The 26,925-nt window shown below is 50.4% G+C and overlaps 1 protein-coding gene across 4 annotated transcripts in view; it reads right to left on the bottom strand.

Moving 5' to 3' along the window:
• Positions 1 to 26,925, bottom strand: part of BIRC6 (baculoviral IAP repeat containing 6) — a 2,208,279-nt gene that overhangs the window by 1,306,318 nt on the left and 875,036 nt on the right. For all 4 annotated transcript variants that reach the window (XM_078648748.1, XM_078648749.1, XM_078648751.1 and 1 more), the window contains one exon: positions 14,921 to 15,140. In XM_078648748.1, the coding sequence (XP_078504874.1) occupies positions 14,921 to 15,140 (220 nt within the window). The remainder of the gene's footprint in view (positions 1 to 14,920; positions 15,141 to 26,925) is intronic.

Raw genomic sequence — 26,925 nt, 5'->3', positions numbered from 1 at the left:
CCGGACCCAACACTAGGCGGCGATCTATGCTATAGATATGAATTTAGCAGCCCACATGCCTCGAACATTGGGTTTTCATACATATAGCCCTCTGTGACAATAAGTGTGTAATTTATTCCAACCATGGTAAAACAAGCAGTCTGCTCTCACATGCCATGTTTTAGTGGCAGGAAGGCTTTAAAAATTCAGCAACTGACGCACTGTTTACGAACAGGCATCGGGAAAGGCTAACTGCTGAAACGTGTCTGCATAGTCATAATATATTCCAGCTGTGTAACTCAGAAAGTCCTCCTACTTCTTTAATGAAAAATATTCATGTGAAGGCCACATTCACCACAGAGGCACCCGCCTATATATTCAATGAAAAAACCAAAGGTTAAAGGCACGTTCTAGATATGTGAAAATGTCCGTTAAAATTTATAGGTATTTTAAGTAGCTATAAATCGTGCCCTCACCATACACAGTGTTGTCATAAATTATGCCATTTCAGATGTTGCAGTTATGTGATTGATGATGTCATAGAACATGTCACAAGTGAAGGAATATGTGAGCAGTGTAGTCGGAGAGCATAAATTATAGTTAATTTTTTGGCATGAGTTAGGTGAGACAACTATAACTGCGGAATTTTTGTTGTTTTCTTAGTTTAAAATGACATGTTTTAACTGAAATTTTCATCTAATTGTAACATTCCTTTAAAAGTTGTTTTTTTTCCAGTGAATTTCTAAGGGTTTTATCATGCAAGGGTTTTATCATGCAAAGTTTAAGATATTATCATACCTAACTATATGATACTACTGAATCTTTGTTTTTTCAGTGAATTTCTGTGGTTGTTTTTTTTTTTTTAAACCAAAATAAGATGTCAATTGGCATGCATGGTGTGGGGTTGGACACAGGGCCTGGCCCACCTAATGTTCTAAGTCTCAGGAGTCCCACTCCACCTCTTTGTTGAAGTGAAAAGTGTTCAGTCACTTAAGTGCTATAAGTTAGGCAAGCCCTCCAGGGTAGCCTGGCCCATAAATCAGTCTTACATGTACTAGTACGATAACAGTGACCAGTGTCTTCAGGCGCGCTCCCCTTCATAGATGTTTAGGCTGCAGTCCCTGGTAAGTTACCCTCAAGCGGATTGGAGGGGCAGCAGTAGGGTGTCCTTGAGTTTGTTATACACAGTCCTGATGAGGCAGTAGTCATGAGGCTTGTTTCCTTCATGCTTGATAAATCTCTTCCATCCTCCTGACAGTGGGGAGTGGGGTGGTGGGTTGGTGGAGTTGTGACTCTCCTGGTGCTTTTCCTAAGTCAGGGCTTGGGCCTGCTCAGGTCACAACGGCAGTCTCCTCTTAAGATGAGGGTTTTGCCCAGACCACACTGACTGGCTGTTCCTAAGTGGCTCCTTTGGCATAGGAGGTAACCAACTCCACTCCGTACACAAGCTACGTCTCAAACAGCATGGCAGGGATCTTTACAGAAGCTTTACCTAACATACAGGGCTTCAACTTTGTTTCGCACATGGACTACAGTCCGGTTGGCTCAGCAGCACTCTTCATGGGAACCCACCTGGCATACGGGGACGCAGTCAACGTGCACATGGACAATAACTTGATCAGTTTAGCAATAGTTGTGGCTCACTTTACAGAGGCCCTCCTCTGGCACTCATTGCTCTCCGACTTTTTCCTGCACATGGGCAACGACCAGATTGATGATGCAGGAGTCTCCTCTCACCTCACTACAGGGATTGAATTGACAGGATACCCCTCTAGACTTTGTTCCCTCCAAAGCTCTCCAATCCCTCAAAGAGCATACTAGTCTTGGCAAGCAGGCAGGCCCTGGAGCTCTAGGCTCCAGGAGTAGGAGGGTCTTTAAGCCCCTCGGTGATGTCCCCTCACTCAGCGGAGAAACTGGCAGTCCTTGGTCCCCAGTGTTGGTCACATGCAGAGGTCTTGCAGAGCTTCTTTTCTTTGCACAGTCGGACTGGCTGCTTGGCAGCTGACAATTTTTGGGAACTCTAGATCCCCTTCGTATAGTCCAATTCCTGACAGCTAATTTGATTTTGAGTCTGAGTCTTTGAAATTTATGCTGGGGGTCTGCTTCCTTTTAAAGTGCCCTCTCCTCTGCCATGCCTTTCTTCCAGAAAGCAGACTGTCATAGCAGGAGCGAATCCAAATCTGATAGCCCCACAACACAGGCCATGGGAGGGACTAGATTAAAAAAGACCGCAATCCATGACACATGCTTATGTAATGGTGCGCACGCATGGTTCGTGTCTGCCCACAACAACAAAAATTAGCATCAGGGATCCAGGAATCATTACCGCTGGAGCACCCAGGCCAGGGGTGCATGTCCATCACTATGCAAGCGACCTTCACTATGCAAGCGACCTTTCCGTCCTTACAGGTTTAAAATAAAGAGCTCTCCTGACATCAGAAAGTTTAAACAAGGCTTCACTGGAGTAGATGGGATGCGTAAGAAATCTTGAAGGGTAATTGTCTGGCAATAAACAAGTCTGAAACTACCTTCCAGAGAAAGGAAGGATGAGTTTATCACCATATAGTTCTATGAAACCCTGTTCAAACTTAACAGTTAGAAGGTCTCGAGTTCCACTAACCCTTGGAAACTGAGGAGACAGCCACTATAAAGGCAATTTCCAAAAAAGATGCTGCAATGAATCCCTGTGGCTAGGTTCCAAAAGTGGAAGAGTAGACCAATTACATTTGATGCCCCCAAATTGAGCTCCCAGGGGTAGGGCTGGGATGGTAGGGGGTCCTTTATGGGAGAAAAGACTTGCGTATAGACATCTAAAAAGTTTTTATGCCAAGTATTTTGAAAAACATGTCTGATTTAGACCTTTCCTACAAGTTGTAATAATAGCAAGATAGAATCCGATGAAATGTGATGAAGTTATAGCCTCTCTGCTGACACTATAAACAAAATCTCTTCCATTTGAATTAACTGCAAACCCAAGATAAAGGGCATTAGGCTTCCTTTCAAATACTCATAAATGACTAAGGGAGATTTAGATCTCTATGCTGCCTCATCTCAGGATCCATGATACCAAATTCCAGGATGTACGGTTGGAATATGGAATATGGGAGCCTTCAATCTGCTTAGTAGGTTCAGTTCAAAGGAAAGTAGGATCTTTCTGGCATAGATACCTCTACTTTTTGCCTGGTGTCAAGTGTGTTTTGACTGTAGTTCACTGGGATCCAGCTAACCAGGACCCCAGTGGCAGTGCTCTTGCCTATACATTCACGGGAAAGTACTTTGTACACCTCACAATTGGCATACTGGAGTACCACTACAAGTCCCTAGTACATGCTACTTAGGTACCCAGGGCATTGGTATCCCAGGGGTCTCCTGTGGGCTGCAGCATGAATTATGCCACCCCTGGGAGCCCATTCAAACTGTATTTGCAGAGCTGCTATTGCACTCTGTGTGACAGGGTGCATGCACCGTTCACCTTAGATAGAAGGTTCCCCTTATTTCCCGGTCATTGTACTTAAAACCTTTAAGTCACCCCTAAAATAGGCCCTTCAGTCCAATGGCAGGGTGTACGGTTCTAAGTGAGAGGGTAGCCCTGCACAAACAGAGGTACTCCTACAAACCCCAGACTCCATTCTCTCGGCTTTGGATATGCGGGGCAGCCATCTTAAGGTATGTAGTGGACACTACTTGCATGCAGAGATGTTAAGCTACATAATGGCTACCCCATATCTGGTCATGTTTGGTATCAAACCTGTTGGAATCATGCAACTACACTGATGCCAGTGTTAGTTGCATGATACCATATATGGGGGGCATCTTAGAGGGCTCCCCCACTACCTACTCGTGTAGCCTTACAAGCTATACCTGCCAACCCATGCTGCTGCCAACCCTAGACAGAGTTTTACCCCCCTGCTGATGAGCAGGGGAATGTGAACAAAGGATTTCCTGCAAAGGAGAGGTGTGACCATCTGTCCTTTAGAATTAGGTAGGCTGGGGGCACTTCCGACCGCCACAAGACTGCATTGAAGGGCCTTCATCTCCTGTGTGCTTTCAAGGCTTCTCTGCAACTCCCTGTGAATACTGCCAGAGTGGCCTCAAGGGGGCTCCATCGATTCCTGCTGGCTCACCTGCATTGTTTACCTTTGCTTGGTTAGTCCCACAGACTTTGCTGGTCTGCAACACAGCATCTTCACCCACGAATCGTTGTTTGCTCTTTACCGGGCTTTTAGGTTGTCCTGCCGGCCACTGACCTCCCTGCACCCGTTGACTGGTGTGGGACAGCTCATTGATGGCTCCTGTGCTCACTCATCAGGGCCTGGGCCCCACAGCTGTTGCTACAACCTCACCGTGCTACAGGACGAACCTCCAAAAAGGGCTAGTATCGTGTTCCTGTGCCACCTGATCACCTCCGCGTGTTTTGTACTCTGTCCCCAATTCCTTCAGGTTCCTCTCGTCTGGATTCTACACACTGGTTCCACCAGCTTGGTCCACGAAACTTTGTAGCTTCTGATCTTCCATGAACCTCCATTGGTGATTATGGCGGTTCCGACACCACTTCATTCCTATGCACCTGGGCTTACTGGTGTAGGTATCCTAGTTCCTAGGGTATCCAAGGGTGGGAGGCTTTCCAACCTTCCTTGATCCAAGTGGTTCCTTCAGGGTCCTTTGGGAAGGGTCCTAGAACTGTAAAATTCCAACCGCAACTTACCCTGTGTTATCCTATGGACGTTTTACCCGGTGCATCCTGGCGCCTTGGGGTCCCTGGCTACTCACCTTGGGTGGCTCTGTGTTTCTCCAGGGATCCTCCATCCTTGGGTACTAGTTCTGTTTTGGTACAAACTTCACATTCCACTGTTTTATCATATGGTGTGTTGTGGGAAACTGGCTCTATATATACTACACCAAAATGAGGTATAGTGTGTATAGAGACCAAGTGACCCTAGAGGTGGGCAGAGGTTAAAGTTAGATACAACCTTACTCTCTATTTGTAGTAGAGTGGTTGAGCAGTAAGGCAGTATCAGAGGACAGTGTTAAGCATTTGATGTGCACACTCTGACAGCAAATGAATTCACACACTCAATAACTGAACTCTTGGCCAATTGTTTTTGTATAAAAAAATATACTGTTTATTTTTAGAACCAAGAAAGCCTGGCACAGGTAAACATAAAATACTTTTCAGTAATAAGTTCATGAATATAGAACAGTTTAAAAATGCAGCTACAGAATATAACTTGTACTTTGTTTGATTTACAGGGGATGCAGCAGGTTGCAACACCTAGCAAATACAGTACATTAGAATGAATAGGCTTTTTCAGTAAATTACACGTAAGTTACTTTGTACGTTACTTTTCTTACTCAGTGCTGGATACCTGTATTCAGCACTGGGACATTTCCTGTAAACAGGTAAGTAATTACGTTTTGGTTATTCACATGATTTTTAAAGAATATCTTAAGCTTTCAAAACTCCACACATAGTCGTTTTTTGGAAGAAAAACAGTGCATTGAAATGAATGGGCTTTTTCAGTTAATTACAGGTAAGTTACTTTGTACGATACCTGGATTCAGCATTGGGACATTTCCTGTAAACATGTAAGTAAATAAGTTTTTGGTTATTTGTGCGATTTTTAAAGAATATTTTTAGATTTCCAAACACTTTTTGGAAGAAAATTGTCAATGTTATCCTATGGAGGAAAAATAGGTTATCGGTTCACAGGTAAGTAATCGACTGTGGGAGTTAAGGTTCTGGAGTTAGACTCAGGGGTCCCCCAAGATCAGTGATGCACTGTTTTTGCACCCTCAGCGGCACTAGGGCGCTGGGTGCAGAGTGTTGAGGCCCAATGTTATCCAATGGGGGATAGGGGGCCTCTGGTTGATGGTTGCTGGCAAGCAGGCCACTGGATTGTGGGAGCAAAGCTCCTAGGGTTAAGGTCATGGCAAATGGGGAAAGAAAGTAGCACAAAAGTGCACCCTCAGCAGCACTGGGGCAGCCAGGTCTAGAGTGCTGTTTCGACGTTGGGCACCTAGTTGTTTTCTATGGAGAACCTCCGGTTTGCAAAAGCACTGCAGTCAGGGAGACGAAGGACTTCAGGGTGCGACCACCACTTGGAGAGGTAAGATGGGAAGTTAGGGGTTGGTTGGGCACCGTTGGTTTGGGCACACAAGGCCGTGGAGCATCAGGTGCAGGTGTGCCTTGGGGTCGGATCTTATTACCAGCTCCTGGTCGCAGTTAGGGGGGCATTCTGGATTTAGGCTGCAGGAGTCAGCTGGAGGCAGGCCAGGGGTCACCGGATCTCGGGTCAGGATCGCCGGGGTTACCTCCTTGTTGTGCTTTTCCACTCGAGCTCGACCCGGGTTCGGCAGGTGCAGAGTGGGCTGGATTCGCGATATCTGGCTGCTGCCAGAGGTTGCAGTTGAACAAATCCGGTGTTCACGGGAGAAGCAGTTTTTGTAAGTGAAGGCAGACAGGTCCTCCATGGTTTCTGAGGTTGCTGGCTGCTGGACACACAGGGATTTTGCAGGAGCAGGTTCAAGGGGAGACAGGCCGGTAGGGCTGGGGCCAAGTCAGTGGGCGTCATCCTCCTGTTAGCTGGCAGCACAGCTGTTCGGTCCTTATACTTCTTTTCTTCTTGTTGTCAGGCTGGATCTCAGGAAGCAAGGTTCAGGGTGCCCCCTAAATACTAGATTTAGGGGCATTACAGGTAGATAAGGGCAGGGACCAATGAGCCCCTTCCCTGGGGTGGGCACAACCCCTAGCGTGCCACCCTCCAGTGGTAAATGATACCACAGGTACCCAAGGCACTATGACCAGAGAAGGACTCGAAGGGCTTTAGAACTTATTGTGCCACCCTTAGAGGCCCTGCACCCTGACACTCACACACTGCCTTTGCAGGATGCGTGTCTTGATGCAGAACAAAATGAAGAGTCGACATGGTACAGTCGACATGGCACACATCCCTGTGTGCCATGCCCACAAACCACTGCCCTGGCATACATCAGACACCCCTCTAGCTGGGTGTCCTATCCCAGTGGTGAGGGTACAGGCGCATGAGCCCTGTACCCCTACTGTGCCCCAGTCCATTCCTGGGCCCTGTATGTGCAGTGCTGCCATTAAGAGTATATGGTGCTGGGAGTTACTCATTACGAACTCCACAACACCATAATGGCTACACTGAAAACTGGGAAGTTTGGTATCAAACTTCTCAGCACATTAAACCCACACTGATGCCAGTGTTGGATTTAATGTAAAATGCACAACAGAGGGCATGTTAGAGATGCCCCCTGAAACTTGACCAACTCCTAGCGACCTGACTGAGTGGCTGCTTAGGTTAACACCAACAGACATGTTTCTGGACCCCTGGGTCGAGAGCCTGCTGCTCTTGGGGGCCTAAAACAAAGCACATCCTGGGATGAGGTGCCAAACCTCCTCCCCAGGATGGGCAGGGTTCACGAAGGGGAAGCTTCAAAGGCATGACGCCTTTGTGAACCTCCCCAGACAATTTGCTGCTTTCAGCAACTGGTTCTCACTGGTTCTACCCCCCGCTTTGGGCAGGAGAGCCGGTGGGAAAACAAGTGAGGGAAAGAGGTTTGCCCACCTCTGCCAACTCCACCCCTCAGGTGGGGAGGCAAGGAGAAGGACAATTCTGAGTCCTCGCCATCTTGAGGATGGGGGGGACCCAGGGACAGGCTCCTGCCCCGTCCCACTGGAGAGTGGCAGAATAGGGGGTGTACCCACCCCAGGGAAGGGACCTATCGGTCCCTGCCCTTTACCTACTTGTAACACCCCTAAAGTTAGCATTTAGGGGCACCCTGAACTTTCCTTCATCGAGTCAGCAACCACAAGAAAAGAAGAGAAGAAGGACGAGAAGCCGTGCAGATCTAACAAGAGGACGACGCCCACTGAGTTGGCCCCAGCCCTACAGGTCTGTCTCCCCTCGAACCGGGTCCTGCAAAACCCCGGCGTGTCTAGCGGACAGCAACCTCAAAAACCGCGGAGGAACTGCCTGCCTTCATTTTCCAAGCTGTTTCTCCTGTGAACACCAAACGTGTTTCAACTGCAGCTTCTGGTGCCAGCCAGGAACCGCAAATCCAGCCCACTCTGCACCCGGCCGGGCTCGAGTGGAAAAACACCAAGAGGAGGTCCCCCCGGCAATCCTGACCCGCGATCCAGTGACCCGTGACCTGCCTCAAGCCTCCAGATGATGCCTCCAGCCTCAATCTCGAGGACCCCCCTACCTCGACAAGAGCGGGTAAGAAAATCCGACGTCCCAAGGCATCCCTGCACCCGACGCCCCACAGCCTTGTGTGCCCAACCCAGCGGTGCCTAACCAACCCTCTACATCCCTACTTACCCCTCGAAGTGGTGGTCGCTCCTGGAAGATCCTCGTCCCCAAGCCTGCAGTGTTTTTGTACCGGAGAACCTCCATTGACATCAACAGGGCATCGGAGCTCAAAAGATGCACCCTGCACCACTAGCGCAGCCGAGGGTGCCCCTTTTCTGCTAACTTGGTCCCCAACTTGCCCTGAGCTTAACCATAGGAGCTTTGCTCCCACAACCCCGTGGCCTGCTTGCCAGCAGCCACCAACCAGAGTCCCCCTATCCTCCATAGGATAACATTGGGCCTCAACACTGCACCCGGCCGCCCGAGTGCCGCTGAGGGTGAAACAACAGTGCATCACTGACCCTGGGAGACCCCTGAGTCTAACCCTAGAACCCTAACTCCAAAGACCGATTACTTACCTCGAAACCGATAACCTGTTTTTCCTCATAGAATAACATTGACACTTTTTCTCCCAAAAAGTTTCCAAGGGTCACCACCCCCTTTTGTACCGCTTTGTTCGCCATAAGTTGGCAGGGTATGCTCAGACGTGAGTCCCTTGCTCACTTTGCCACTGGATTCAAGCAAGCCTGGCTGAAGACGGCTGTAATGCCAGAAACCGGTCGTAGGACCCCCTTTTGTACCGCTTTGTTCGCCATAAGTTGGCAGGGTATGCTCAGACGTGAGTCCCTTGCTCACTTTGCCACTGATTCAAGCAAGCCTGGCCGAAGACGGCTGAAATGCCAGAAACCGGTCCTAGGAAGCTTGATTCCGGTCCAGGGAAGGCATGGCTTGGCAGTTCGGGCTGGACTGTTCCCATGAGGCACAGGGTCAGACTGATTTGCATATGGCCATGTCTGAACTGGGGTGGCAGAGTCGGCTAAAGAACGGTGATGGATTAAACCCAGATCTGTTGACTGGGTGTGAGTGTTTGATTGGTTCAGATGCTCCGTCCATCACCACCCCCTTTTGTACCGCTTGGAAATTTACAGGAAACTTTCTATTGCAGTTAAGGCAGAACCTAAACAACATGCTCACAATCCAGAATGATGAGTGGCCTCAGACGACACAACCTTCTCTGTACACATTCTCCAATACAGTTGAAGACCATTGTTAAAAAAAAAACTGTCTACTTGTTCCAGTTATGTCTGACTTCCATCAATCATATTCTCATTTTTCTGTACCTCTACTGATACACAACTGTACACAATGGTGTAATAAAGGATCTAAAATATAAGTTGCACTTAGGGACATTGTGAGCTTACCACTGGCATCAAATCGAGTCATAAGGACTCTACCGAACTAGTTAGTTAAATTTGGTAATACCTTATCTAGTAGGAACTCTGCCTAGCTGCAGATTTCTTACCTTAGAATATCCCCAGGGTGTCAGACTGGATTCAGAAACATTTGATGAGCAGTACCCCTGCGCATCAGTAGGTGGTGTAATTTAATTCCGCTGCTTCATAAACATATGTAAAGAAGTCCACGTTGCTGCCTGACTGATATCAAGGACAGGAATTCAACAAGTTCTGTGGTTGCTGCTTTGGCTCTGACAGAATGAGCCGAAAACCTCTAGGGGTTGGTTTTTGGCAAATGTGGATTTGAAAGGGATGGCAGATAAGGCAACCACAGAAACTGCAGAAATGTAACCTTTTAAAGTGCCCAGAGCAGAGCCCTGCTTGGCTAAATAAAGAATAAATAAGAGAACCTAAGAAAGAGGTTCAGATAGAGGGTCAACATGCATATCTGCATACCAAGTCATGAACTTACTCCAATAGTCTGCGTATACGGTCTTGGTGGAGGGATGCTAGACTGCTAGGATAACATTGCACCAGGCTGCTAGGAAAACATTGCAGACTTATGGTGGAAGGCTGATATAGGGAAAATGGGATACATTATTCACAGACCCACACGGATCTGAGGCCTGAGACTTTCATAGAAAGGTTTCAAGTCAGAAACAATTTTAGGCCCCAATAGAGCACCGGCCTCAGCACAGACATAATATGTTACGAAGGATAATGCGTTTAGCTGAGCTAATTAGGTCACATAGTTTGTTGAAAGGTCAGGGACTAGCTTGCGGTCAATGAGTTGAGCTACTGCATGAAACTTAGATCATATCTCCCTATAGAATCAGTAAACCAGTAGGGCTTAAGCGCAGAAGCTGCAACGTTATTTTACCACAATTTCTATCTGCTAGGGTGGGCCGAAATGCGCCAATCACAATATAGTCCATTTCCTTTGTAATTGTGTTACTGATGCATGCACACATTAAGTACGTACACAAGATGGATTGGTCCTGGTGTACATCCTGCCTCTGTTTATAGTGACGCAAATGCCAACTTTTGCTGAAAAACACATTTCACACTTAGACAATGTTTAGGCGTGATGGATGTGAAATGTTGCTAATAACGTTTAGATTCTGAGAATACAAAAACCAAAGAGGGAGTTTCTGCTAAATAGGCAAAGCAAGGGCCATGTGACCCACATCTATATGCGCTTTGTTTTCAAGAAATTATTTTATCTGCTGATTTAATCTTACACATTTACGACACAAATACTATCCTTGTAACCTTTTTCTGTAGCGGTTTTAGAGTATATAAGCCGTTGTTTTTGAAATGTGCGTTGGACATCAGATTCCAATCTCGGCTGAGCCTGGCTGATCTCTGCGGCTAATTAATGCATCAAAACCATATTATATTGTCAACTTGTCTTTCTTGCTGTTTCTTTAACAGACTTTTCAGTCCAAAAGGAAAAAGGATGACAACTGTTGGCACCCTGATCGGAGGACCGATGCTCATGCTTAACAGCTCTGATACTAGACTCTCCATACCCAATACAGAGCCACAGGAATGACTTGGGCCCATTTGTTCCTGATCTTCTTGAGAACTCTGGGCAGGAGTGATATTGGTGGAAACACATACAGGAGGATGGACCTGTACTAGAGATGAAAAGTGTCTCCGGGCAGGAGTCGCCTTGGAAACTCCATCATGCAAAACTGCTAACATTGCCCATTCTTGACAAAGACAAAAAGATCTAACCAAGGTTCTTCCCACTCTTGCAATAGCCTTTTCGTCACCACTGGGGGGGATATACTATTTTTCCACTCTGGCGTGCAGGGATCCCACCAGGTGTTGGACCACTTGGGAAATGCCTTGGTGTTCAAGCCATGTCCAGTGTCGCAAAGCCTTGTTAGTTGCAGTGCCAGAAATGGCAGTAATGTTGTGAGTGAACATCCATACTAGCTTTCTCATAATTAAAGGAAGAAAGGCTTTCAATGCAAAAACAGATTGTCCAAAATTCCAATAGACAGATGTGGAGTTCGGATCTGCCGAACACCAGTCTCCTGATCTTCCGGCAGAAAAAGCCCCAGAGTGAAGCATCTGTCATTACTATCAGATTTGGTTGAGAAAGGGAGAGGGGTCTGCCACTGACCCAATTGTGGTTTGTTAACCACCACTGCAGATCTTTTGCAGTTTCCGCTGGGATCTGGACCATGTTGGAGATGCTGCGCCCACTGGAACTTCATGTCCCACTGCAGAGCCCGCATATGTAGGTGGGAATGTCTTGTAAACAGGATGCAACTCAGTGTCATTCTCCCCAAAATCTAGGATACAGGCTGAAACATCAGTATCATAGCATGAATGTCCTGGACTCACATTTCAGGAGGATAAGCCAGAAAATGCATTGTGTCCACTCAGCTCCAATGAAAGGGAGTGTCCGAGAATGGGTCAGATGGGACTACAGCACTCTGATAGTGAACCCCAGTAAATGCAGACGGTTCACCATAGTCTGGAGGTGGGAGACAATTATCTGGGGTGAGCCTGCCGTTAACAGTCAATGATCGAGGTAGGGAAAGACTGGAACCCTTGACCTTTGCTGATGAGCTAACCAGCACTATCCTTTTTGTGAACACCCGAGGAGCACTGGTAAGGCCGAAAGAGAGCATGGAAAACTGGAAGTGCTCTTAACCCACTGTGAATAGCAATTAATGTCTGGGGCACGTAGGACAGGGATGTGAAAATATGCATCCTGCAAGTCCAACACTACCATCCAGTCTTCCGGTTTAAGGGCAGAAAAGACTTATGCAAGCTTAAGCCTCTTGAATTTCTCCTTTTTCTGCAACAGGTTGAGACGGCGCAGGTCTAGGATCAGACAAAGGTCTCTGTCCTTTTTATTCACTAGAAAGTAGTAGGAATAGTAACAACCTACTGATGCGGGCACTCTCTATATGGCTCCATTAGCCAAACGAGCTAATACCTCCTGATGGAGCAAGGAGAAGTGGTCCTCCTTCAGCTTGTCGTCAGTGAGTGGTAGGGGGGTATAAGGTGGTCACGAAGGGGAGCAAGTAGCCCCTTTGGACAAGCTACAAAACACAACAGTCGGCTGTTACTGACCTGCAGTAGTGCAAGTAATGGTGTATCCTACCCCCCCACTGGATGCCAATGCTAGTCAGAGGGCAAACTTCAAGAATTTGGAGGCTGCAGCTGACGGGGGTGTACTGGCCTGACTTATGACTGTTTGTCCCATGTGGTCTGTGGGAACCGCATCCTTGCCCACAAAAGGATTACAAAACTTGCTGGCCGAGGTGTATTCAAGTGTAGAAATGCAGTTGGAAATCCCTTCCGTGGCAACAAAAGAGGATGGTGAGGGCGGCCACAAAAAGGCCCAAGGACCTGGCCATAGCTCTACTGTCTGACGCTCTCCTGCGCGGAGTCCACTTTCTCGCCAAACAGACAGAAGCCATCAAAGGGCATGTCCATGACAAAGCTTGGACATCCCCTGACAATCCAGTGGTTCTCACTCAGGTGTGGCATCTAAGGGCCACTAGCAAGAAAATCCCTCTACCTAGCGAGTAAGTTGTATCCAACTCACATCTATTGGTAAACTTGGCAGCATCTCTCCGGTCAGTAAATGCCTGAGAGAGTATGACTCTGGACTCCTCTGAGACCATGGGCACAGCGCAGTCCCAGATCTTATGGAAGTACTGACCCAAAAGGAATGAAGTGGTCACCAACCACAATGCCAGACTGGGAGAAGAGAATATACTCTAACTGAAGGTATCCAGGCTTTTGGATTCCCTATCCGGTGGGGAGGAGGGAATGCTCCAGGTTTAATTTTGGACAAGGAAGCTTGGACCACCTAGCTCTCCGGGGTGATGTGCTGTGTGAGAAAACTGGGGTCCCCTGGGGAGGGATGATTTTGGGCAATCGTCCTGATCAGTGCTTGAATCAGGCCTCGAGAAGGATGTCTATAAGGGCTTCATTAAATGGAAACAATTGTTCTGTGGGGACAACTCCCTGCTGAAGCACCTCCGTCAAGACTTTTGTCTTGACTGCACTGAGGGCAGTGTAAGTTCAATGACCTCAGCCTCCCTCCGCACCACCATAGCAAACGAAGCACTGTATGTAGCAACTGTAGGAGGAGAGACTAGGCCAGTGTCTGGAGAGGTGTCCAGCCTACTGAAATCCGCCAGATCCTCATAGCAAGTCTCCGCAGTATCTTCTGTTTGATAATCATAAGATTCAACAGATCCTCCCACGTATTACCCAATCTAGGCCTGTTGTAATTATAAGGTGCTGGGTCAGGTATTGGCATGTCCGGTTCAGTATCAGAGTTGAGAAGGATGACGGTGTCGATGCCACCGGTGGATGTCGATGGCAGTAGCACTTGATGGGTGCAGGGAAGGTAGAAGTCGTCGACTGGTGTCGTTTCACATCCTTCAATGAATACCTCTGCTCCACAGACACAGCGGGCTAACACGCTCGCGAAAGACCAGTAGGATCCCCTCCCAGACCCAAGGGGCCCAAAAGCGCTACAGAGGGGTCAGACCGACTGAAGATTAGGTGCATGTCCTCATAAAATTATTTCAGTTGGATGGGGATCACTCCGGCCCTGAGAAATCCAGGAAGGCGCGGAAACTTGGAGTGGGATGCCTGGGACGAATGATCGCCGGGTACGACTTGGCGAACAATCTCAGGATCTTCCTGGCAACCGAGATCTAGAGCGCTGTGGTGCAGTTTGACGTCTGATGGCGTGGCACTTGAAGGACCGCTCCCTCAGGGTCTTGAGCTGCATGGCACAGCAATCCAATCGTCTTGGAGTCGAGGTCTCGCTCAAGACACCAGAGGCTAACCAAAAAGTGGGTCCACCGCCATCTGCCAGTGACAGGAGCTGCATGGTTAATAACTTGCCCTTCTAGTGGACATCCTACACACGGGGAGACAAAGGCTGTAAAAGGGTCATTCAAAAGTGACTAGGGGGTAGCACTCCCCAGATCTGTGCTGACTGGCGCAGAAACAAGGAACTTATGTCAGCACGCTGGGGTGGTGCCGATACAGGCAACGCGCACATCATCCCTTTCAACGCAGATGATGCCACTGAGTCCAATCACACAACTTACCGGCATGCATGGGTACTGCTCATCAAAAATTTCCAAATCCAGTCTGACACCTGGGGAATAATCTAAGATGAGCAATCTGCGACTGAATTCTCTATAGGATGAAGTCAACACTCATACAGAGCATGCGAACCTAAAAGATTTCACAATGAAAAAAGTAAAGAAAACATTTGTCGTGGATCCAAAAAAAAAAAAACAGGCAAACATTTGCAATCCAACTAAGCCTACTTACCTGTCTTGGGGAAATATAAGAAGCTGCTCTGAGTTGTACAGTTCCTGAAGGACATTTGAGAGGAACTGTCCCCACCACCTCTCACCACCACACAGCTGAACTAGCAAAAGACCAGTATGCAATCGAATCTTTGGGGTTCCACTGATACAAAGATGCTTAAATAGTTCTTCACATGCCTGTGCATGAAACGTATTCTGCAGAACCGCTGGAACAGAGTGCCCTATTTTAAGACAGAAAAAAAACCAACAGCTAGTTTAGAATTAAGTCATTTAGCAAAACTCTCAAACAATATGCTAGGCTACCAGCAGATCTTTAGGACTTGTTTGAACCGATAATAGTAATTTCAATCATACTTTAATTTCAATATTAAGCAAGACTCTGCAAAGTTCTTCAAGTTTGGGCTCCCTTTCTTTCACATTAACCTATTCAAATCACCTCTAAACTAAACATTGAAAGAATGTACTATTAAAATTACACAACTAAACTCCACGACAATAGGCACAATCAAAACAAGCATTGGCAAAGCAAATAGGGCTCTCCTATGCAAGAGCTAGTGGATTTGAATATGTGTTTTAGACATGTAAACCAGTGAGACTACTTATCAGGATTGCTAAATGTTAGTGGCATGGAGTGGGATGGGGCAGATTGGAGTGATGTATATTGGGGTAGAGCAGATAGGGGTAGATTGTTGTAGAGTGGGGTAGATTGGAGTGGAGTAACTTGGATGGAGTTGAGTGGGGCTGATTGGAGAGGGGCTGATTGGAGTGGGGTAGATTGGGTGGTCTGTGGTAGACTGGGTGGAGCAGGGTAGATTAGGGTGGATTGGGATAGTTGGAGGGGGATTTGTAGGTGCAGATTGGGTATAGTAGAGAAGGGTAGAGATTGGTGTAGACAGGATTGAAGTGGGGTAAATTGAGAACAGGAGAGTGGGTGGATTGGAGTAAGGTAAATTGTATGGATTGGAGCAGGGTAGATTGGAATGGAGTGAGGTACAATGAAGTGGGGTAGTTTCAAGTGGGGTAGACTGAAGTGCAGTAGATTGAGGTAAATTGAAATAGGGTAAATTGGGGTGGGGGAACACTGGATTAGGGTAGACTGGGGTGGATTGGAGTGAGGTAAAATGGAGTGGGTAGATTGTGATAAATTGGAGAGGGGTAGATTGGGGTAGAGTTGAGTGTGGTACATTGGAGTGGAGTGGATTGGACTGGGATAGATTGTAGTGAAATGGAGCAAATTTGAATGAGTTGGATAGATTGGGGTGGAGTCGGGGTAAAGATTGGAGTGGGGTAGACTGAGGTAGATTGGGGCACAGTGGGGTAGAATAGAGTGGAGTAGGTAGATTGGGGAGGGGGAGACTTGATCGTAGTGGAGTGGCCCGAGGTAGATTGGAGTGGAGGCGGGTAGATTGCAGTGGAGTAGATTGGGTGGATTCGACTGGGGTAGATCCGGAAGAAGTGAGTGGGGTAGACTGGAGTAGGGTAGATTGTAGTACAGTGGGGTAGACTGGAGTGGTTTATAATTGTGGTTGATTGGAATGGAATAGATTGGGGTGGGATAGAAATGGGTGGAATGCACAAGTTACTTATCTTCGCTAACGATATATCTGTAAGAAACAGTAGTTCGTGTTAGATTCCTTAGCTTAGAATAGCCCCAGGCATCAGACTGGATCCGCAAAGTTTTAAGTAGCAGTACCCCTGCGCGTCGGTAGGCGTCGTCTGCGGCTCCGCGTCTGGCGTCGCTGGCGGCGGGATGTCGTCGCCGGAGTACTTAGACGCCACCCTCGCGTGCTGACGTTAGTTCTTATACACAGCTTTTCCGCGCCAGGAACGCAGAGCCATGATAAAAACCGACACTGGTGCCATAAAACTAGGGCCCTCAAAGGGATGTACCCTAACCCTAGATATCAGTTGGCAGAACGGGGAGGATGGGTGGGGCGGTAAGGAATCTAATACTAACTACTGTTTCTTACAGATATATCGTTACCGAAGGTAAGTAACTTGTGCATCTGAAAGAAAGAGGTTAGTGTTAGATTCCTTACCTTAGAATAGATAGCCCAGCAATACCAACCCCGGTGGTGGTCTGCGAACCAATAATCACACCAGAAAATCCTGGAGAACTGAACGACCGAAAAAGCCATGTCTCCGGACTTGGCTGTCCAGGCAGTAGTGTCTAACAAACGTGTGCAGCGAGGCCCACGTAGCTGCCTGACAGATGTCCTGCAAGGGGACTCCCCGACCCAGGGCAGTAGTAGCTGCCGTGGCCCGAGTGGAATGAGCACGCAGCTCCACAGGGGGCTCCTTTTTAGCCAGTGAATAACAAGCCTTTATGCACAAAACGACCCATCGAGAAATGGCCCATTTGTGCACCGCCCGTCCCTTCTTAGCGCCCGCATAACCAACAAAGAGCTGGTCGTCCACCCGGAACTGGCGTGTGCGGTCCAGATAAAATGAGAGCGCACGTTGCGGGTCCAGACGGTGGAGCCTCGCTTCCTCTTTCGAGGGATGCGGAGGCGGAAAGAAGGTGGGCAATGTGATGGACTGCCCGATGTGGAAGGCCATGACTACCTTGGGAAGGAAAGAGGGCCGCGTTCTCAAGACAACTTTGTCCGGATGGACAGAGAGGAAAGGAGGTTTAGAAGAGAGAGCCTGGAGCTCACTCACTCTGCTGGCAGAGGTGATGGCAACCAGGAATGCAGTCTTAAGAGTTAGAAGACGAAGAGGGCAATTGTGAAGTGGCTCGAAAGGAGCGCACATTAAATAGGTAAGAACAAGGTTCAAGTCCCACTGAGGCATCACAAAAGAAACAGGAGGAAACATGTGAGTGATGCTCTTCAAGAATCTATTTACAACAGGGGACTTGAAAAGAGAAGGCTGATCAGGTAGCCGTAAGAAGGCTGAAATGGCAGAGAGGTAGCCTTTGACAGTGCCCAGAGCAGAGCCCTGCTGGGCAAGAGAAAGAAGAAAGAGGAAATCCTCTGAAAGGGGGGCAGAAAGGGGACCCACAGCCTTTGCTGTGCACCATGCCACAAATTTGTTCCACCTGCAGGCGTATACCGATTTTGTGTAGAGACGCCTGGCTGCCAGAATCAAATGGCCTTAACTGTCGCCGCTCAATCTCCACGCATGTAGGTGGAGGCTGGACAGGTTTGGGTGGAAGACCGTCTCCTGCTGCTGCGACAGAAGGTCCTCCTGAAGAAGCAGACAAATCGGGGGATCGACTGAGTAGCTCGGGATACCAGTATCTTCGTGCGCAGTCCGGAGCCACAAGGATGACTTGGGCCCGGTCGCGCCTGATCTTCTTCAGCACTCTGGGCAGAAGTGGTATATGTGGAAAGGCGTACAACAGACCGCAGCTCCACTCGCGACGAAAGGCGTCTCTGAGCGAGTGCCGCCTTGGAAATTCCAACGCACAGAACTGATGACATTCCGTGTTCTCTTCGGTGGCTAATAGATCTAACCAAGGCTCTCCCCACGGAAGGGGCGTGGCTAGCCAGCCAATATGGCGGACGTCTCTCGCTAGAGCACTGGCACTGATCCCCTAATTATCCTGAAATTACCCGCTAGAGGTGCTTTGGTGTTCCCCATAACTGTTGCAGAGCGGACCCTGGGGCCTTGGGCGCGAAACGAGACCGGGGCTCAACGGTCACTGGCAAGTCCAGGGGAGACATCGCAGCACCTCTGCAGCTGCCAGGAATTAACTGAGCCTTGCTCTGACGAAGCCTGACCCCCTCTGCATACACGCTCGGTTGAAGCGGCGGGCAGGACTGGCTGTGCCTTCAGCCCGGGGCCGCTTACAAGGCGCGGGCCCGTGTGGATGGCGGGCGCCCGAAGGTGACGAGATTGCGGCCGGGGTGCTCAGGCCCGAGCAGAGTGAAGGGGCCGGGAGTTACTGCGGCAGCTGCCGCAGGAGTGAGGGCAGACAGGGGATCCCCCCCACAACTTCCCGCATTCCAGGAGGAGGGTGCAGAGACCTGAGCCTCACGTCGTGGAGGCGGACGCCTGCAGAGAGCTACGGGCCGGCCTGGCTACCGCTCGGCACAGCACCCCAGGTGAGGAGTGCGGCCCTGGGGGGCGGATAGCTGACCCGGGAGGACTTGGTGGCACCCCATCCTGAGGGGGACAGACGCGCCTGGCAAGACGCCTGTGGCGGCCATTTGGGAACCCCGGAGGCTGCCCGTCTTTGATCCACGGGAGCAGAGCCAAGCGGGGATGTCCCCAAGTGCCTGGTGGTGCTGGAAGTAACGGCGATCTGCAGACAGGCACCAGCAAACTAAGAGGAGGACTGGGCATGGCTCCTGATTTGGCCCGTTGTGGCGGCGTGTCCCTGGCGAGGCGGTGAGAGCCTGCGATTCTCCCCGTGGCTGGAGGCACAGTGGGGTCTGGGAGGATTACATCGCATGGCGGAAGGTGTGGTGCAGTCCGCTGGGGACCCGGCCGGCAGGATTTGGGAGACTGTTGCAGTCACACTGCGGGGTGCGATAAGTGTGGAGTGAAGGGCCCTTCCCCACTGGTGGGACAGAGACCAAGGCGCTGCATTGTGTTGGCTGCGACAGCTGAGGGGCGGTCTACGAGCCCTTAAAACAACACTCCTGGTGGATTGAAGGTGTTGGAAGGCGCTGTGCAGTCCCAGACTGGTGAGGCTCAGGTGGTGGTGGCCCGCCATCTTGCGCCCCTTGCTCCATTTTGGGGGCAGAGACTTACTGGGTGCGAATAGAGCGACGGCGGAGCACTCACGGCGGAGGAGGCACAGCGCGAGGAGAGGAGGCCTCGAGAGGTCGAAGGTGGCTGGGGTGTGTGCCGCACCAAGTGATCTACGACGGCCTGGGTGTGCTGAACCACCTCACAGGCACAAAAAGGGGGTAGTGAGGGACCGAGCATCTGAACCAATCAAACACTCACACCCAGTCAAAAGATCTGGGTTTGATCCATCACCGTTCTTTAGCCCACTCTGCCACCCCAGTTCAGACATGGCTATATGCAAATCAGTCTGACCCTGTGCCTCATGGGAACAGTCCAGCCCGAACTACCAAGCCATGCCTTCCCTGGACCGGAAACAAGCTTCCGAGGACCGGTTTCTGGCATTCCAGCCGTCTTCAGCCCGGCTTGCTTGAATCTAGTGGCAAAGTGAGCAAGGGACTCACGTCTGAGCATACCCTGCCACACTTATGGCGGCCAAAGCGGTACAAAAGGGGGTGGTGATGGACAGAGCATCTGAACCAATCAAACACTCACACCCAGTCAAAAGATCTGGGTTTGATCCATCACCGTTCTTTAGCCCACTCTGCCACCCCAGTTCAGACATGGCTATATGCAAATCAGTCTGACCCTGTGCCTCATGGGAACAGTCCAGCTCGAACTGCCAAGCCATGCCTTCCCTGGACCGGGAACAAGCTTCCGAGGACTGGTTTCTGGCATTCCAGCCGTCTTCAGCCCGGCTTGCTTGAATCCAGTGGCAAAGTGAGCAAGGGACTCACGTCTGAGCATACCCTGCCACACTTATGGCGGCCAAAGCGGTACAAAAGGTACCTCACAGGGCACAGAAGAGCGCATCATCTGGGGGCTTTGTTGGAATCCTGACCGACGCCTGCTAGCGAGGGGCCGTGAAGAGGAGGTATCCGGGGGCAATGAAGACTGCAATACCCCGGTGAAACGGGGGGAATCGAGACCACCACCCGTGCCGCCTTCAGACCCTGCCCCACCAACCGGGGGCATAACCCCTGCTAACGGCGGCACTCGTCTTTGGGAGTGTGTCGCCCATCTTCTGTCGATGCCGTTGAAGGACCGGTGTGGCCCGGACACCTAAGTGGAGGATCAAGAACAGGGAGTCGGTGATTGACTGTGCGTGACCGGCTCGGTGGATGCCTACCGCGCAGCAGCTGGTAACGGGCCAGCTCAGGGATGAGTCGCTAAATAAACAGCAGGCAGCTGACGGTCTTGGCGCTTCACACGGACATCAGGGCGGTAGCACGGAGCCGGCGCCGGCCCTCACGGCCAAGATGGACTCTGTGCTGGCGGCAGTGGAGCATATTGGCACTACTCTGGAGCAAACTAAAGTGTCATTGGAGGCCCGGATTGATAAAGTCACGTCTGACTTTACTCTTCTTCATGCTGATCATCACAAGCTGTCAGAGTCAGTCACCGCACAGAGTCAGTCGCTCAGGAACTGCAGCCTGTGGTGCAAAATCATGCTTCAGCGCTCCAAGATATAATAGACAGGGTTCATGTGCTGGAAGATCGCATCAAGGACGCTGAAGGGCGCTCTCGGCGCAACAATGTCCGGGTGGTAGGACTTCCGGAGGGAGAAGAGGGGAAAGACCCGGAGCAATACGCTGAGAACTGGTTGCGTGAACTCCTACCCCAGGGGGTGCTGTCCCCACACTTTGTGGTAGAAAGAGCGCACAGAGTGCCAGCACAGAAGCCTCGGCCGGGAGCTCTGTCTCGTCCGTTCCTCTTCAAACTTCTCAATTATCGAGATCGGGACGTGGTGCTCCGCGAAACCAGGAAACTGGGTGATCTCACAGTGGGGAACAGCCGTGTAATGTTCTTCCCAGATTACACGGCAGCCGTACAAAGAAGGAGGAGCATGTACCTGGCTGTGAAACAACAACTGAGGGAACTAGAGCTGCCCTACTCCTTGTTCTCCTCTCGCCTCTGTGTGGTCTCGAAGGAGGGTGGTAGTTTTTTTGATGCCCTATCATACGTCTGGGACTGGCTGGAGGAGACGGGCAATGGAAAGGAGCAAGACCTACAGGCCCGGAGGAGGGTGGGTGGCAGGAGCAGAGATCGAGGAGGCGCAGAAGGAGAGGGGCCCGCCGGGGCATGGGCCTTGGCCCAGTTGCGTCCAGCCCGGAGAAGATGCGACTGGAACGGCAGGAAGCACTTGAGGCGGTTGCGACCCTGGGAGCAGCGAACAGTACTATCCGCCTGGATCCCCAGTCACACAGCGACCTGGAAATGAGTGGCTCATCGTCTGCATCCACGGTGATTTCCGACGACACGCACATGCCAGTGGTGACACCCCAAATGGCTGACCAGCTTATGTGACTGAACAGTGGACTGTGGCGGCCATACAGGGCCCATGAATCTGAATATTCTACCTTTTGTATCCTTCTAGAAATGTCGATGTGCGCGCTGCTGCAATGTGCTCTATGACAAGTGCGTTTGCGTTGTTATATGATGACATACAGCTAAACACCTGCAAACATGCCTACCGGTCCGCGGTTAGAACGCGCTGCGTAGCTGCTACAAACGCGGGCTCTCCCGCTTCTGACCCACATCGGTTCTGCGCGTTTAAACAGCCTGTACTTCTCCATGCATCTCTTGAACACCCGGGAGGTCTGTGACAGGGGGCAGTGCAGCTTGAGTTTGAGTTTAAAATTATTTATTTAGCGCACGGTCACCAGCGGTTTCATGGCGCTATAACTGGCAAATAACAGGGTAGGAGTGGTGAGAACTAGGCTAAGGGAGCTAAACGACAGAAGGCTAATTAAAAACTTTGGTGAACAGATGGGCTTTCAGCTGTTTCCTGAATTGCGGATAGAGGGTGGAGGCTCTGAGTTCTGGCGGTAGGGAGTTCCAAAGAAGTGGGGCAAGGGTCGCAAATTTCGATCCTCCCCATTTCTTCCTCCTGAACCGCGGGACTGTAAGAAGGGATTTAGTGGATGAACGTAGTACCCTGGTAGGGACATAGGGTATAATCTCAGATGAGATAAAAGCCGGTGCCGTGCCCAGTCGAGCCTGAAAGGTAAGGGAGGCAAGCTTAAACTGGACACGTTCACGGACTGGAAGCCAATGCAGAGATTTGAGGAGGGGAGTGACATGATGGAACCTTGGCAATTTAAACACCAAACGCGCCGCCTGGTTCTGGATCTGCTGTAATCGCCTCAGACTATATGCAGGTATACTAGCATATAGGGCGTTGCCATAATCCAGGCGGGATATGACCATTGCCAGCTTGGTTGCTGACAGCACACTCACCCAAACAGCTATTACGCTTGACTAACACTTTCTAGTCGGTGGATCATCTTGAGGTTTGGACGTATGCCCCCTTGGGGACTCGTCCTTTTAGTTGCACTGTTTGTAATTGTTCACATGTTTCAGTTGCGGCATACTGATACCCCCTTCCCTGATGGTGCCCGTAGGCCCCCCTTCGAGGTGTGTTCCCGGTCCCGTGCGGGTGCGGCGCGCTCAGACACATGACACACACTAACATAATGACCTGGAATATCCGCGGTATGCACACCCCATCACGCTGTTACTCTGTCATCTCCTATTTGCAGCGGCATGCGGTGGGGATTGCCCTCCTCCAGGAGACCCACATGATCCCGACAGAGCTCGACAAACTCCGCAGGCACTGGAGGGGGCAAATCTATGGCACAGCCTCTTCTGCGCATGCGCGCGGCACACTGGTATGGGTGAGGGCGAGCGTCCCCTTCATTTGCAAATAAGTATAGGTGGATCAGGAGGGGAGGTACTCCCTAGTACGGGGGCGGCTGAATGGTCAGGAAGTCCTCCTAGGATCCCTTTATGCCCCGAATACGGACCAATCCTCCTTTCTAGCGAGCTTGAACCAGGTCCTTCACCCATACGCTGGCCTCCCTTGGCTACTTGGCGGGGACTTCAATATGGTGCTGGACGTGCACCTGGATCGCTCTTTCCCTCCCCTCCGAGCTGCAGCGGTAATGTCCAATGCGCAAGCGTTCCAGAACTGGCTCTCACACTGGGAGATACATGACCTATGGCGAGCGCAGCACCCAACGGACAGGGTATACTCCTATTACTCATCAGTTCACGACTTGCATGTCTGGTTAGATAGGATGGTCGGCACCCAGTCCCTGCTCCCACTGCTTGCCGAATCTGGGGAGAACACATTCTGATCATAACCCCCTATGGTTCCAGATTAGTTAGGAGGCGGACCGCCCACCTGTACCCACTTGGAGGCTACAGCCTACTGCACTGGAGGATGTAGAGTTCCGCTCTTCATTGGTCACCGCGATCCTTGCCTACTTTGAGGTCAACGAAGGGACTGCGAATAACGCCTTGTAGAGTGGGATGCACACAAAGTAGCCATCCGGGGGCACTGCATGGGGGCCACGTGGAATATACGCGAAACACTTTCTGCTTACCTGACGCGCCTGGAGGCTGAGCTCCTGCGGTACAAGCGGGAGGGTGAGGGGGCAGGTGAGCACTCACGCAAACTGAGCGACCTCCGCACTAAGCACGCGGTTCTTTTGGAGCAACTGAGGTGCCATAACTATGCGGCGCACATGGCAAGAACGCACGCCAAGGCAGACAGAGCCGGCCGGGCTGCGATGACTGTTGCCCCGCGACTGGTCCTTCGACCTCTTCTCGACCTGGACCGTGAACGGCGCGGGGCCGACTGCCGGAGCTCGAGGCGCTTACAGGGCCGCTCCCGCCTAGCCTTCGACGTCAAGGCACAGCAGCCGGGGCACGACTTGTCGTCGTGGTCGGGTCCAAGGCAATACAGGCACCGACAGTGGGGGTCGGTAACCGACATCAGGTGGTTACAGTCAGCACAGGGTTTGAACCCGGGCATCCCTACCGGCACCTAGAGTCTACCAAGTCGAAAAAGGACCCAAAAAGGATCGAAAAAGTTAGTCAAAAAGTGACTAAGAAGCACTGCTTTTTCCGGATCTACGCTTGCTGGCGCGGAAAAAAGAAGAAGTGACGTCAGCGCGCGAGGGCGCCGTCTAAGTACTCCGGCGACGTCATCCCGGCGCCAACGACGCGACGACTGATGCGGAGCCGCAGACGACGCCTACCGACGCACAGGGGTACTGCTAGGCAAAACTTTCCGGATCCAGTCTGACACCTGGGGATATTCTAAGGTAAGGAATCTAACACTAACCGGTTTCTTTCAGATGGGGTAAACTGAAGTAGACTGGAGTGAAATAGGTTGGATTAGGGTAGACTGGAGTGGGGTTGACAATATACATTGGAGTGGAGTAGACTGGAGTGAGTGGGGGTCGAGTAGAGTAGGGTAGATTGGATTGGGGTAGATTGGAGACGGGTGGAGTGGAATCAATTGTAGTGTAGTGGGATAGACTGGAGTGGACTAGGGAAAGTGGTATGAAGTGCAAAGGAATAGAGTGGAGGGACGTAGAGTGAAGTACCACAGAGTAGAGTGGCATGACGTGGAGTAGCGTGGCGTAGAGTTGAGTTGCACATAGTGAAGTGGTGTGTCGTAGAATGGAGTGAAAGGGCATAGAATGGAATTGCATAGAGGGAAGTCAAGTATTGTGGAGTGGTGTAAAGGGGAGCGGCATAGTGAGGAGTATTTAGAGTGTGGTAGCACACTGCCATTACAGACATCCCATTTCCAAATGAAATGATTATTTAAATTTGCAAAGGCATACAGTTTTACTGAGAAGAAACTATAATGTCATCACCTAGTGTATTCATGTGTTTTGATCGTATTCAAATATATGTTAAAAGACTTCAGAATTACCAAAAAAGTGCTTCATTCATACTTTCCTAATGTATGAGTTACTTATCTTCGGTAACGATGTATCTGGTAGAGACGATTCTAGCCACAGATTCCTTCACGTAGAATTATCCCCAGGCGTGAGACTTGACCCGGAATTTTGTTTGCCACAGCATCCCTGCGCACCAGGCGGACGGCACCACGCGACTCCTCCCCCGCGTCATTCCCGCACGTGACGTCAGCGAGTACACATACGTCCCACCCCGGCGCGCCTATCTCAGTTTTCTTCTGAGAACTTTTCGGCACCACAACACGGAGCCATCAGACAAAACTGTGACAGTATAAGAACAGTGTACGAAAGAAAAAAGGAATGGTGGGGAACAACACCAGAAGAAGCAGTGCTAAACACTGCAGTACACAAGGCAGGGAAAGGAATAAAGAACAGAGCACAGCCCTGAACAGTCACCCTGCCAGTACATAAATAGCCCCCCCTGGAGTCAAGAACATATGAAAAGTGTCATGATATCATATAACAGGACCAAAACCCCAACCAATTACAATGAAGGGGAACCAGTCTGGGACAAACAAAGCACAACAAGACTCCAAGACAGCCCCAACATACAACGTGACAACCCCTATAAGGAACAAGGGCAGAGGACCGGCCAAAAGACCCCAACCTAGAGGATGGCAGAGGGTCCAGAACCCCAAGCAATAAAAGAGGCAAGAGAAGAGGGGGGGTTTGGCCCCAACCTGGGGCAACAAGAACACAAAGGCACTAGTAACCACAAACCGATCCTCCAAAGCGCCAAAAGGGGAGGAAGGAACAAATAAACAGGACCAACATCCTGCCAGAAAAGAGCGATAGAGCGCACGCACTGAAGACATAGCCTCCCACAGGGAGACGAATGCAGAAGACCAAGCCAAACGGTCCGCGCAGAACGGGTAGGAAGGGCAGTCCCTGAAGGAATCTGCTTCTAGAATCACAAGCAGAAGACCACAAACCCCGAAGGGGGTGCGGGAAAAAGAAGAGAGGTAGCCCGTCCTCACCCATCAGAGTAAACAAGGCAAGGCGAAAGGAGGCCAAAGCACCCCATGCCCATACAAGGCAATAAAACCTCTGCCCACGCCCAAGGCAATGAAGAGGATCACCGAAGGAGAAGAGCAACCTAGAGACTCCAAGGAGAAGAGGCAGAGCGATGGCAAGCCTCCCCTCACCGGAAACACACCCAGTGAAGAGGGCAGCCGAGCCTAACACAGCCAGAAGGCAAAGACCAAATAGAATGGCGCTGCCAGCCATAAACCGGCAGAAGCCGAAAAGGGCAGCTCAAGGTCACCCAGGAAGAACCATCCAGCGCCCCGCAGGGACAGACTGCGCCCGAAAGGGAACAAGAACTCAGGGACCATCTCATCCCACAGGGAGGAGAGGTAGAACTGAGTGCAAGGCTTACTAGAAGGAACGGACAAGACAAGGATGACTGTCCCACCAAAGCGCCAAGAAGGCACAATAGTTCAGAAAAACAGTAGGTCAGCACCAGCAACTACAGCCAGACGCCGAGAGCACT

Source organism: Lissotriton helveticus, chromosome 6 (genome assembly GCF_964261635.1).
Source record: "Lissotriton helveticus chromosome 6, aLisHel1.1, whole genome shotgun sequence".
Classification (NCBI taxonomy): Eukaryota; Metazoa; Chordata; class Amphibia; order Caudata; family Salamandridae; genus Lissotriton; species Lissotriton helveticus.
Note: the sequence above shows the minus strand (reverse complement) of the source record. Positions and strands in the feature narration are given on the sequence as shown.